Source organism: Pseudopodoces humilis, chromosome 7 (assembly GCF_049639895.1).
Source record: "Pseudopodoces humilis isolate 2021_Gansu_Grassland_sample_001 chromosome 7, ASM4963989v1, whole genome shotgun sequence".
In the NCBI taxonomy this organism is placed as follows: Eukaryota; Metazoa; Chordata; class Aves; order Passeriformes; family Paridae; genus Pseudopodoces; species Pseudopodoces humilis.
The window spans coordinates 27143537-27156220 of NC_142206.1; the positions used below are offsets into that span (position 1 = coordinate 27143537).

The 12684-nt window shown below is 38.2% G+C and overlaps 1 protein-coding gene across 4 annotated transcripts in view; it reads left to right on the forward strand.

Moving 5' to 3' along the window:
* The window catches only part of TMEM62 (transmembrane protein 62), a 24321-nt gene continuing 11637 nt past the window's right edge, over positions 1-12684 (forward strand). For 2 of the 4 annotated variants that reach the window (XM_014252099.2, XM_005522604.3), the window contains exons 1-10: positions 1-162; positions 4036-4147; positions 5048-5185; positions 6180-6225; positions 7439-7580; positions 7778-7902; positions 8047-8169; positions 9026-9181; positions 10636-10795; positions 12407-12520. In XM_014252099.2, coding sequence (XP_014107574.2) covers positions 1-162; positions 4036-4147; positions 5048-5185; positions 6180-6225; positions 7439-7580; positions 7778-7902; positions 8047-8169; positions 9026-9181; positions 10636-10795; positions 12407-12520 — 1278 coding nt within the window. Of the gene's footprint in view, positions 163-426; positions 521-4035; positions 4148-5047; positions 5186-6179; positions 6226-7438; positions 7581-7777; positions 7903-8046; positions 8170-9025; positions 9182-10635; positions 10796-12406; positions 12521-12684 lie in introns of those variants that run through there. The other 2 variants (XM_088057404.1, XM_088057403.1) reach the window with 2 other exon arrangements.

Consider the following 12684-nt stretch of genomic DNA (forward strand, 5'->3'; position numbering starts at 1 on the left):
ATGCTGGGGCTGGCGGCGGGGCTGCGGGCGGCGGCCGCCGTGGCGCTGCTGCTGGACTGGTACGGGCCGCCGGGGGCGCCGCCGGCCCCGGGGCTGCGCCGCCGCTGGGCCCCGCAGCCCGCGCCAGGGGCGCCCGCCGCCAGCCTGCTCTGGGTCGTGCAGGTGAGCGGGGCCGGGCGGGCGAGGGGCGGCCCGGCCGCGGGCACGGCGGAGCCGCATGGTCAAGCCCAGGTTACAGGTGTTTTGCCGGGCTGTCCGAAAGGTCGCGCTGAGGAATATGCTCGGTACAGGCAGCTCGATGTGCAGCTGCAGGGCGAGCTGCAGGCTGAGCTCTGCGGGGCGGGAGCCCGAGGCGAAAGGCCGGGACCTGTCAAACCCCTTTACACAGCGAAGGGCATGGGGATCTGTGGGATCGGACACTCAGAGACGGCAGGAGCCCGTGATCCCCGGACTTGCCTGCTCTCAGACTGTGAGGATATAAATGCCCGGGGATTCCTTTCTTTGGGGCCCCTTCTCAGAGGTAACCAAGTCGAACTGTTATTTTGTTAATTACTGCACCAAGATTAAATTTTAAATTTTAAAAAGATTAAATTTAATGACCCCGAAGTCTGAGACCCTGCTATGGGAAACCTGGTCTGACTGAATGTATAGGGTGTAGCTGTGAAGGGGCCTTGGTCGCAGCTCAGGTGCTGTGAGTGTGACTGCCAGAGTGGCTCCTGGATGGTTGCACAGAGAAGTTTCCTTATCAGACAAGATGTGTGTAGTGGAAGTGGGTAATTAAAAATCACCTAATTGTTACACTAGTCTATATATTGCATCAGTACCTAATGCAGTATTATCTAATATCCCGGGGAGAAATGCAGGCTCTGCCTGTCCCATTCCCCATCCAAAACCTCGGAAAAGTTGTGTGGCTGAGAAAATAGCTTAACTGATTTATAGCAGTAGAAGGTACTGTGCCAGTATTCAGAAGGTTAAATGTACACAGGTCTGTTTCCAGGTTAAACATAAAATCCAGGTTGACCTGGTATAGTCCTGGAAGCAAATTGTGACATATTAGTGCTTCTGTGGCCTCTTCTGACTCTTCTCCCCAGAGCATTCCCGAGGCACTTAATGTAGAACTAGCCACAAAAGTGTTTACATGTTTGTAGTTAATCCATGGCTGAGATGTCACAGGGATTGCTCTGCATTTCCTTCTAACAAATGGCTGCTTTTGCTGTTTGTTTCTGTCTTGTTTCTGTTTTGTTTGTTTGCTTTCATTCTCAAGATCACTTTGCCTGACTTTACTAGCTGAAGTCAGTGCTCTCAGTGAACGAGCTGGCATATATTAGTCCTCTGGTTCTCTCCAACTTCGGTGTAATTTTTTTCAGTAATTTTTCTTTAAGTGATTTCAGGCTTATTTTTACTGCAGAGTAGATTTCAAGACAGGAGATATGCTTGAATTAATGCAAGGAAAGCCCCTATCCTGAGCTGCTATCTTGTGAAGAGTCAGATACAGCAGCCTATAGCAGCTGCAGAGCCATACTGACAAGCAGCATGCAAAGGCCCATGTTTCTCTTGCTGTGTTCTCTCTGGTTGTGTCACTTCAAGTGGAGTTCTCCCAAAGATAGGTCACAGCACAGCTAATTTGAGACTTGGCTTTACTTTCAAGTGGTTATGTTCTCTTTCAGACATGCCTTTTAACAGCTGCTTTATCATTGACCTAACTTGGAAATTAATCAAGCTCCAAATCCAGCCTTGTGCCTGATGATGTTGTGGGAAACAGGCTTCAGGCTCCCTGGTGACTCTACAGGTCTAGCCTAGGTCACTGAATACTGAATAGAGCTCAAGATGGTCAGTTCTGCCCCCAGTAGTTCCTGTCTTGTTTTTCTTCCCATACACACAGGACTATCTCCTTCTAAACTGAGCTAAACCACAGTCTTTCTACTTTAATCTTCTATTAATGGCTTGCCCACCTTTATTGTAGCAGAATTTCCTTTCTTACCCAATGCCAAATAGACACTCTAGCTCAGTATTTGACAAGCTTATAATTAGCTCTCCCATTTCTATCACCTGAATGCATTCAGCTGTTGCTCTAGACCTTGTAATTCTCTCTTGTTAACACCTGCCTCTCCTGAACCACATCTTTGCCAGATAAAGAATGTTGATGGTGATTTCTCCTCACCCCTAAATCTCTTCCAACCCATTTTAATGAAAGTAACTTAGCCTATGATGCAATGAGAGGCCAAGGATCCACATCACTCAGAGGGAGGGGAAAGAGGAGCAAGTGGGCTTTCACCTACATTTTGGAAAGTAAATAAGAGCATTACAAGCTTTTCATCTTGCCCACTGTTTTTCATTTTATTGGGATATCATCTGAAGTGAATTAAAAATTAAAACAAACAAACAAACAAAAAAAAAACACACAAAGAAGCTCCACTTCTTCCACTTCTGAGATTTTCATATGTCATGGCTGTTAGTGATGACAGAAACTTAGTTTCAGCTCTCAGAAGTCCTAGGACACTGTAACTTTTACAAATGACAAGTTGAATCTTTTTTTAAATCTTAAAGTCATGGGGAAGAAAAGTGGGAAGGTCACTGTAGAAAATCAGACTTCCAAACAACTCTCTGCTGTAAGGTTGGAAATTTAAATTTTCTGTAGTTACTAGTAGAGCAGGAGAAAGGTTCCTTGTAAGACCGTTTTTCCTCAAGAATGAAAACTGTAGAAGTTTTGATTTTCTCTGTTTGATTGCTGAAATAAATTAATTGCAAATCCACAGGCTGAAAAGAAGAAAAACAAGTTCTATCCTTGTCAATGATTAAATGAGGTCTGATGTATCAAGGTAGTTTTGTGCTCTTTGCTTCACATTAGTTTGAGTGCATCAATGAAACTGAAAATAAAGTTATATCTAAATGTGTTTGCCTTTTTTAGCATGCAGTTCTGATCTAGGCAAAAATTCCATGTCATTCCAAATGGGGAATTTTCCTAAGCAGAATTAAAAAATTGTATTCAGTTTTTAAATAATATTTTCTTCATATACAGTATAAGTATATGTATATATATATGTATGTATATATCAATAAGTAACAGTAAATCATGTTTCTCCAAGATATTTTATCTGGATTTTTCAAAAACTACAAGCTTTACAAGAACAGGTTTATTAAACTGAATGTAAAAGTTCATGTTTTTCTTTCCAAGTGATATTGTCAGATAGCCATGAGCATGTTCTTACTGCTTTTTGAGCATCATATACCATTTGTTTAAACCAAGGAGGACAGTTAATTGATTGACTGAAGTGGGATGGAAAGTGGAATTGAAACCATTCACACAAGGGATATTTTGTACCTTACTGAAAAGCCACAATGTAAAAAAATAGAAAGATCTTACTTTTTTTATTCTCCCTTAACGGCTCTTCTGATGTGAGGGCTTTGATTGATTTAGAAATGAACAGCATCTTTTACAGTTACATACAAGTCATATCATAATTTCTTAGGCAATCTTTGCCTTTTTGAAGGCACATGGAATGGGATGTGAACACACTCATTAGATCCATTAAAATGGTTGGATAGAATTCTAAAAATCCTTCCATTCAACTACTGGAAATGTCACACCAGGTACAAAATAAATTTTCAGTGTATTTCAAGATCTAGGTAGCTTTAACCTATTGCTTTGTAGAACTCCTTTGTATTCTTACTTGCAGCAAAACCATTGTGTTGCACAGAAACTCAAAGAATTGGAAAGGCAGCAGGCCATTTGCAATCATCACAATTTACTGTGGATACCTAAGTATTTCCTCATATTATTGTATGCCCTTAGTTTTAAGGAAATTTTCTTGATGTTAATGTGATTTTTAAGGGTTGGATTTGCAATATCATTCACTTGTTCTGCTTTTGTTCTCCCCTAGTCACCCACTTCTTTTTCATCCTGTATCCCTTACACTGACATGAATCACTGTGATTGTTCTTATGTTGCATTTTTATGTATACTTGGCTTTGCAGGACAACCTGGGTAGCAATAACCCTCTTCTTGGGGCAGTGTTTCACTCTTCTCTTTTTCAGGTGTCAGATATTCATATCAGCAAATTTCGGGATCCCAAACGAACTCCTGACTTTGAAAAATTCTGCTCTGAAACAATTGATGTAATTCAGCCAGCACTTGTTCTGGCAACAGGTAAAGAATTGAAGAATGTGAATTTCCTGTTTAGTGTACTGTCAAAGAAACAGCAAATAGGCAAAGTTCTAGGATCTCAAGAGAGAACTTTAAACGTTAATGTACCTTAAGCAATGGAAATAGAATTGCAGCTGAAGGGAGACTAGCTAGAAGCTGAAAAGAATGACTTCTCAACAAGAGAATTATTCTTCTCTTCAGCGTTCTGTTTCTTCAGTGAGTTCAGTGTGTTTTATATGTAATAGGCACAATCACACAAGATAGCTATTGTATTCCCAATATGTGTTGCTGCATCTTAGTCCTTGCTAGCAGCTACCTTCCTTCTTTTTTTGCCTGGTCATGATTCTACATTCTTTGAGTTTGAAATTACAGAACTGAGCAATGTCTGTGCTTAGTCATTAGGAGACAGTTCCTCTCTCAGAACAATCCCTGCTCATTTGTATGAAATTCACCTGTGAATTAATATAAGACTTTATTGCTGGTTTCCATTTGAACATTTCATACCAAGAGAGGTGAAATAAGCCTTGCCGCTTCATTTGACAACTTGCTATTGAAATAGATTAAGTTTTGACAAGAAAATCAAACAGACTTTGAGCCATTACTGTAAGCAAGTCTTTAGAATCTTAATGCTAGACCTGGAGTTTTGTTTCTACAGAGAGTTACTTATCTAATCAGTGGAAGTGCTGCAGTGATGTGCTCAAAAGATGTCTAATGAAGCTGCTGCATCTGCATTAGAAGGCATTTACCCTGACCTTCTGGACCAGATACGGGGACATCCAGATTGCACCCAATCCTGCAGCCAGCAACTTGCACTTGGAGGCAGAGATGGCATGCTTTTCTAGTTACAGTATTTGTATAAGCTGTGTAGGCCTTTAGTTATATCTCACCTTTGTACACTCTCAGGTGATCTGACAGATGCTAAGACAAGAGATAAACTGGGATCTGAACAGGTAGAAGATGAGTGGAAAACCTACCAGTCAATCCTGAAGAGATCAAGGGTCATGGAAAAAACCAAGTGGATAGACATCAAAGGGAATCATGGTAAGAAGGAAATGAAACATTTCTGTCTTTTCTGTGATTGCAAATCACAGAATTTAGAGGTGAAGGGTTAGTACTCACTAGTGTGTTTGTACTCATGAATCAGGAGACAGGCTTGCCATCCACATGTCTACTGAGGATACATTTTGTTTACAAGCTCTTACTGGAGTTTTAGTACCAGAGAAGTAAGAGTCTTTTACCTGGCAAGTGGTAGAACATGACTTCAGATATTAGTTTCCATGTAATTATTTTATATACCACATTATTTAATGGAGGGGCAAACTATAACTTTACCATACTGAAAATATAGTTTGAATTTACTTCTCATAGACTTCCCCCTCACAGGTTTAAGTTTAAAAGGTATCATATGTCCACCAGCTAAAGGAAATTTGGTTTCTTTTGAATAGAAGGGAGTCACAGGAGTTTATATCCACTGGTTGTCACCACACTGTAAGCATTCATACACAAGCTGACAATCATGTAGGCTGTATAAACAGGCTGTTACAGCAAGCTGCACTGGGGGAAAAAAAGCACATGCTTTGTCATATATAGCCATAGAGATGGAACTATTGCAGTACAGACCTCCCCAGGCTGATGTCTGTTGTACACATCCCATTCTCTGATGCTATGGCTACTTTATTTTCCATGAATGAGTTAAGTCTTACTTACAGAGCATGCACCCAGTCCAAAAAAGCTGGAAAGTTCTGTGGAGCTGGAGACAGGTTTAGCTTTTAGCTGCTAAATGACAGTTTATATTCCCACAATGCCTTTATATTTGAATTGAAATTTAAATGAGAAAACTATTGCCATTTAATTGCATTGAGTATATAATGTCTCCTCTGCACAGTTAGTCTGCTTGTCAATTATGCATTTTTTAAGAAGTAGCTCTTCAGCACCTGCTGAGAGTGCTTTATGTCAACATTACCTAGTTATATACAGGGGCCAATGATAAATTTGATCTGAAAGTTTCCTTATTTCTTTTTTTGCTCCCTTTCAGATTCATTCAACATTCCACACCTGGATAGCGTTCAGAATTATTACAGGTACTTTCATTTACCATACAGATGCAGCTATATTCAAAGTCAAATTCACTAAACAATATTCTATTTTCAGCTATCATATATAGGCTTTTCCACTGACTTTCCTATAGCCCAGGATCATATCTACTGTTCCCTCTGTCTTTTGCACTGTCAGTTAGAAGAGCAGAATCGATTGAGAGAATAGAGACTTCTTTGTGCAGATTTCTTATCTCTTATCCTTTTGTGTTTTGTTATTGAGTGTGTTAAATCTGTCAATGTCTACAATATGTTTAGTCACACTCTAGGAGAGATGATGGAGGAGTGAAATGGAGTTGTTTTTTAATAAATAAAAATATAAATAATATTAAAAATATTAAAATAATAAAGATTGTTTGCAGAAATAAAAATATAAGCTAAGGAAAATAGTAATTCAACACCACGTTCTGGTGTTCATTATGCATTAAAATTAAAGAAGGAAGTGGGTTGTATTGAAATACAATATTTTTACACAAAACACTTAGGTTCCTATTATATATTCCAGCATTAGCAGAGGATGAATCAACTGTTACACATACTCAAGAAGGAGCTCAAGGAAGAAATTTTATTGAAGTTGCTGATGTTCATAAAGATAACATTAACTTTAAAAAATATTGTGAAAGGGTTTTTATGGCATTGGAAGTATTGAAAACTTGTTTTTAATATATTGGCTTGTATTCTATTCAGGTCAAACTTTCTGGAAGTTTTATTGTTCTGATTGGTGGAGGAACAGGGATATGAGCTGATTTCTGGATGGCTGTGTTCAAATTATACTCATCATCTGAACTCAGGAATGCTTTAGCTTCCACAAATCATGCAGGGAGTAAAACAAAACTAAAACAACTCAAAAAAACCCAAACGCACACAAAATGCCCACCCAGAAACCCCAAAAGAAAATTAAAAAAGAAAACCAAACAACCTACATTTAATAAATTTTAGTGATTCTCAGATTAACTCATAACAATTTTAGTTGCAGAATTTAATCCTTAATAGAGCAATTTAGGTGGTACTGTTTGTTGAAATGTTTTTGCCAGTGGAAGATATGGACAATTCCCATCTAGCATAAGGTATCAAATGCACTTCAATTTTGTAAGTCAGAAATAGTGTAATTACCTGTTGTCAATGGAAGGAGAGAAAGCAATGTATGCTTGTCATGGCTGCAAGCTTTCCTAACAGCAGTATTTCCATCTTATTTTGTTAGGAAATACTCTGCCTGGCGTAAAGATGGCTCTTTCCATTACATCCACACTACCTCTTTTGGGAACTATTCATTTATCTGCATGGATGCGACACTCAGTCCAGGCCCTAAGAGACCCTATAATTTTTTTGGGATTTTAAATATGGTATTGTATAAGTCTTTGCATTCCATTTTGCTGGCTGTTTTCTTCTGTAGTGGTTTGTTTGGAGGTTTGGGGTTTTTTTAATATAGAAAAATTGTTTGAAAGATTTGTGTTCATCTGTAAGAGTGTTTACATTTTTAAGTTATAATGCGTATGAGACATTTATTTAGCAAAATGGATTTGTCACCTGCCTATTTCAGAATCAAATGGCAGAGCTGTCTTTGATGGCAAAAGAAAGTCTACACAGCAACCATACTATCTGGTTTGGCCATTACCCCACCTCAACAATCATCTCCCCATCCCCTGGAATACGAACACTAATGAGGTAAGATCTTCTTATCCTGCATGTTTTCAGCATGAAGTACATTTCTTGCCTGTCTTTACATGCTTATCTCTCACACTTCAGGTTTTCCTGAAGTGTTATTTCCTTCCCACCCAAATAATCATGATTCTTACGTTTTTTTTTTAGTTTTGCCACAGCCTATTTATGTGGACATCTCCATACAATGGGTGGGCTGATGCCAGTCTTGCACAGTCAACACTACGGTGGCACTCTGGAACTTGAATTGGGAGACTGGATGGATAATAGGAGGTAAGTAAAGCCCATCTGAGCAAATTATTATATGAAACCTACCTTGCTGTGCTGTGATTCCCTTTTTTGCTGTGTGGTGAATTTGAAAGAAGCATGAGATCAGCCTGACTGATTATTACTATTAATGCTTTTGAAAAAAAGCATTATGTGTATGTTTGGGATTTTTCCCCATACCAACAGTGTGCCAATAAATAATTTTTCATTACTTATTTATATTTAAAAATTAAAAAGGGGACATCTAAATGTCCCTTTAGTATGTGTTTAGTATTCAAATGTAGACAAATAAGTTGCAATAAAATTCAGCATCACTACTTCAAAATACACATGCTCTGCACTAGCTATTAAAATTCTTGACACAGAAACAGTCCACCTGAGAAATGTTACCTTACTAGCATATCAAAAAGTGTCTAATGCTATGTGGAATGTATAGTAGTATATTAGTTTTTATTCTGCAGTAATCCAAAGAAAGATACTGGTAGGGAAAGAGCTCACTGGGGCTTTTGTCCTTACCTTGAGTACCTGCACAGACACTGTGGAAATGTACATAATATTTCAGTTCTTTAATGTAATGTTCATCTACCTGATTCACATGCAAAATTCCATAGATCTTCACACTTGGAACTTTGAGTACTTCTTCCATGATTTATAATAAGATATAATAAAATAAAGTATAATAAAATTAACCTCATCAGAGATAAGCAACTGTACAGTCAATACAGCAGGAAAATGTAAGATCAACTACAGAAGAGAATAAATGGAAAATAAAGCCAGTTTCTGTTTAGGAACTTGAGAAGCATGGGAATCAGCTGTTGACAGAGCAATTTGTATTAACAATTTTTTTTTCCTTTCATTATAGGTACCGGATCCTTGCATTTGATCATGACCTCTTCAGCTTTGCAGATCTTAACTTTGAAGAGTGGCCTGTAGTTCTCATCACCAATCCCAAATCCTTCCTTTACAGCAGTTCTACTCATGAACCATTAGTCAAAATTCTCTATTCCACTCATATCAGGTACCTTGTAATGTCTTGATTTCACAATATTTAACTATATTTATATGCATATACACAAAACCTTTTTTTTTTAAATGTGTGTCTACTGTTCTCATAATTCACTTTTCTCTGGAAGATTGTTCCAGGGAGCTCTTTGTATCATGTCTGATTAAAAGATTGTGTAGTAGTAATTCATGTTTGTTTTATTTATGCAGTTATTTCCCCTAAAGTCAATTGAACTTTATGTAACCAAAGCTGATCAATTAATATATAACTAAAATAGATTAATATGTAATCCATATGCATAGGCAAATACATAATCTGTGTTATTTGTCTCACATGTTCACACTGACTCTGCTAATTTCAGGATTTTGTCTATATATTTTTCTAAATATTTTCTCTCTTCACTTCAGACTTCTCAGCTTTTTGTCTTTTCTATTCTACATCCTTTGTATATTAAAACACGAGAAGCTTCTGCCAATTTTCATATTTACTTTAAATCTCTCCATCTTTCTATTTTTATCTATTTAATTTTTACATTTATAGTTCAAATTTTTAGGCCATTTTCAGCATTTTATATTTGCTGTAAGACTCATCTGCTTGAAATAACGCATACGTAGGATTACAATAAAAAAAAAGTCTTTCATACTTTTCAGTTAGGGAGCAGTATCCTAGTAGGTGTCCTAATTATTTTCCAGTTTCCTATTCAGAACTTTATCTAAACATTCTTATGATTATATGAAATATATGAACTGGTAGAATTGTTCAGCATAACTGTATGAACTGTATGAAACTCTTTCATTTGACTAAAACATGCTCTAGAATGCCTTTTGTATTACCAGAAGTGAAAGGAATTGCATGTGCAATACTTTGAGTCTCTGTTAGTATCACTGTTTCTATGAATATAAGCACTACCAAGTGACAATACATTTGTTGGTATCTGAGATCAAGACTGAGATATTTCATTCCATTCCATTTGTTCTAAATGCAGTTACCAACTCCGAGAGCAAAGAGGAAAAAAAAAAAAGGAAAAAAACCCCCTCCCAACAACAAAGGACTTTAGAGAGAGAGAGAGAGAGCCTAGCAATTTTTATCTACAAGTGTTTGGTTATTTGTCTGTGTGTGCTGGAGGATGCATCCCTCTTGTGCTGGCAAATGTTTTGAAGCAAGAGTTCTTAAATTATTTCTGCCAGGGCCTTACAGTTTCTGCCACCATTTTGTCTGTTCCACAGCCAGTTTTCTACCCTGTTCTTTTGTGTAGCACCATACAGAACTACTTTTTATTTTTTTAACTGTAGGAAAAGACTACCATGTTACCATTAGCCAACAGATATTTCACTGTTTTAATTTCTAAATCTTTCAAACTCTTTACTACAGGGCAACTTAACCTTTAGGGACTTTCTCTTAAGGAAGTAATGACATACCTGCAAGTCTGGTAACAAATCTGTTTCTTTTGCTCTTTATTTACTCCTTAGAATTCTGGCATTCTCTCCTTCTGTCATTAGCTCTGTTGAAGTCTACATAGATGGAGTTTACCTGGGGAATGCACATCAGGTGTCTGGCCCTCTCTATGTGCTGAAGTGGAGCCCACAAAACTACAGGGAAGGGTTCCATCACATAGATGTGACTGTCCAGGTAAGGTACCTGTTGGCATTCTTTGTACTGATTTTTTTTTTTTTCTTGGCATGGTTTTTCTATCACCCTTCTGCCTCACACAGGAACAAAATACATGATAACAGACTTAGCTTTCACATTTGTCTGATTACAAAATCCAAAGGATTTAATAAAGGAATAAACATTGACTGCTAAGCACCAAAATATTCATAAAGCTGCTGGGCTAAAGAAAGAAATATTATTTTTCACAAGAAATAAAATAAGACACAACAGAAGTGCAAACTTGAATTGAAATTGGCCAGAGATGTCAAAAATTACAAGAAGGGGTTCTAAAGGTATATAAACAACAAGCAGAAACAGAAGGAAAATACTGGCAAGGTGTTAAACAACAGAGATGAATTAGTCACCAACAACTCTGAAAAAGCAGAGGTTCTCAACACTTTCTTCACCTCTGTCTTTACCAGCAGTGTTGGGCCTCAGGCCTTGGGAACAAGGATCAAGGTTGATGCAAAGAAAGATGCACTGTTAGTTCTTCAGTTAAGGAAGAGTTGGAGTAAGACCTGTCACAGGAGCTTAATCCTACAGATCAATGGGCCCTGACAGTTTCCACTCCAGAGTGTTAAGAGACCTACCTGGTTGACATCTTTGCAAGGCCACTCTCCATAATCTTGAAGAAGTTGTGGAGATCAGGGGGCATCCCAGAAGACTGGCAGAAGGCTAATGACTCTCCTGTCTACAAGAAGGGCTTAAAGGAGAATCCAGGAAATTACAGACCCATCAGTCTTACTTCAGAAGCTGGGAAAATCAGGAAACAAATCCTTGTGGGGGCTATCTCAAGTCATAGGAAACACATGACTGGGAAGAGCCAACACAGATTAACCAAGGGCAAATTGTGGACCAAGAAGAACATTATGAAGTTCATCAAGGAAAAGTGTAAGGACTTGCATCTGGGAAAACATTATCCAGGAGTGCAGCACAGGCTGTGATCTGCCTGGCTGGGGAGCAGCTCTGTGAAAAGAGACCTCAGAGTCCAGGTGGACCACAAGCTCAGTGTGAATGAACAGTGTGCTGGTGCAGCAGAAAATCCACTGGATGCCAGGGTGCATCTACAAGGGCATCACCAGCCAAGATAAGTCACTATCCTGCTCTACTGAGTGCTTGTCAGGCCACACCTGGAACACTGTGCTCAAACTGTTGAATAAATTACAATAAACAACAAACAAATGTTTGTTTATCTGTATGAGTTTATGGCAAATACACCAGAAATGAAGCACAACATAATTTCAAAATATTTTAATATTGGCTATTACCTATAATTGAACTTTCAGAAAACAATTGTAGCAGGGGGAGGGGGCAGTAAACAGTCACAGTCTTCCATAAGTTGCTGAATCTATGGCAGGCTCTTCCTCATATGTAACAATTTCAGATTATGATTTTATAATCATCAATTTACTTGAAACTGCAGAATTGACTGTAAGTAATCCTTTGTAGGTAGAATTTAATACAGCAGTATGCCAGAGAAGCATGCATCACTTGTATCTTTCTAGAAAAGCTGCAGTGATAATAAGAACTTTAACTTGGCAGTTTTTTGTACCACTGCTATATAATTACTCTCATTTTGTATCAATCTAGGATGCTTCAGGAAGAATTGGCACACGAGGCCATTTATTTGGTATGGAAGAAAACCTCTCTCTTAGATTTGACTTTTGGTCATCTGTTATTCTTCTCACTGACCACTATGTTCTAGTAAGTATTTCAGCAAAAGAGCTGTTACTCCATGTTGGTTTCCCAAGCTGCAGTAGGCATTTTTGTAATTCCTGAAGGAATTCCTAGACTTGAATGCAGTTTACTTTTTCCAGATAAGACAGAAAAATGTTTCCGAAACATTTAAAGTTTCTCAAGTTGCACAC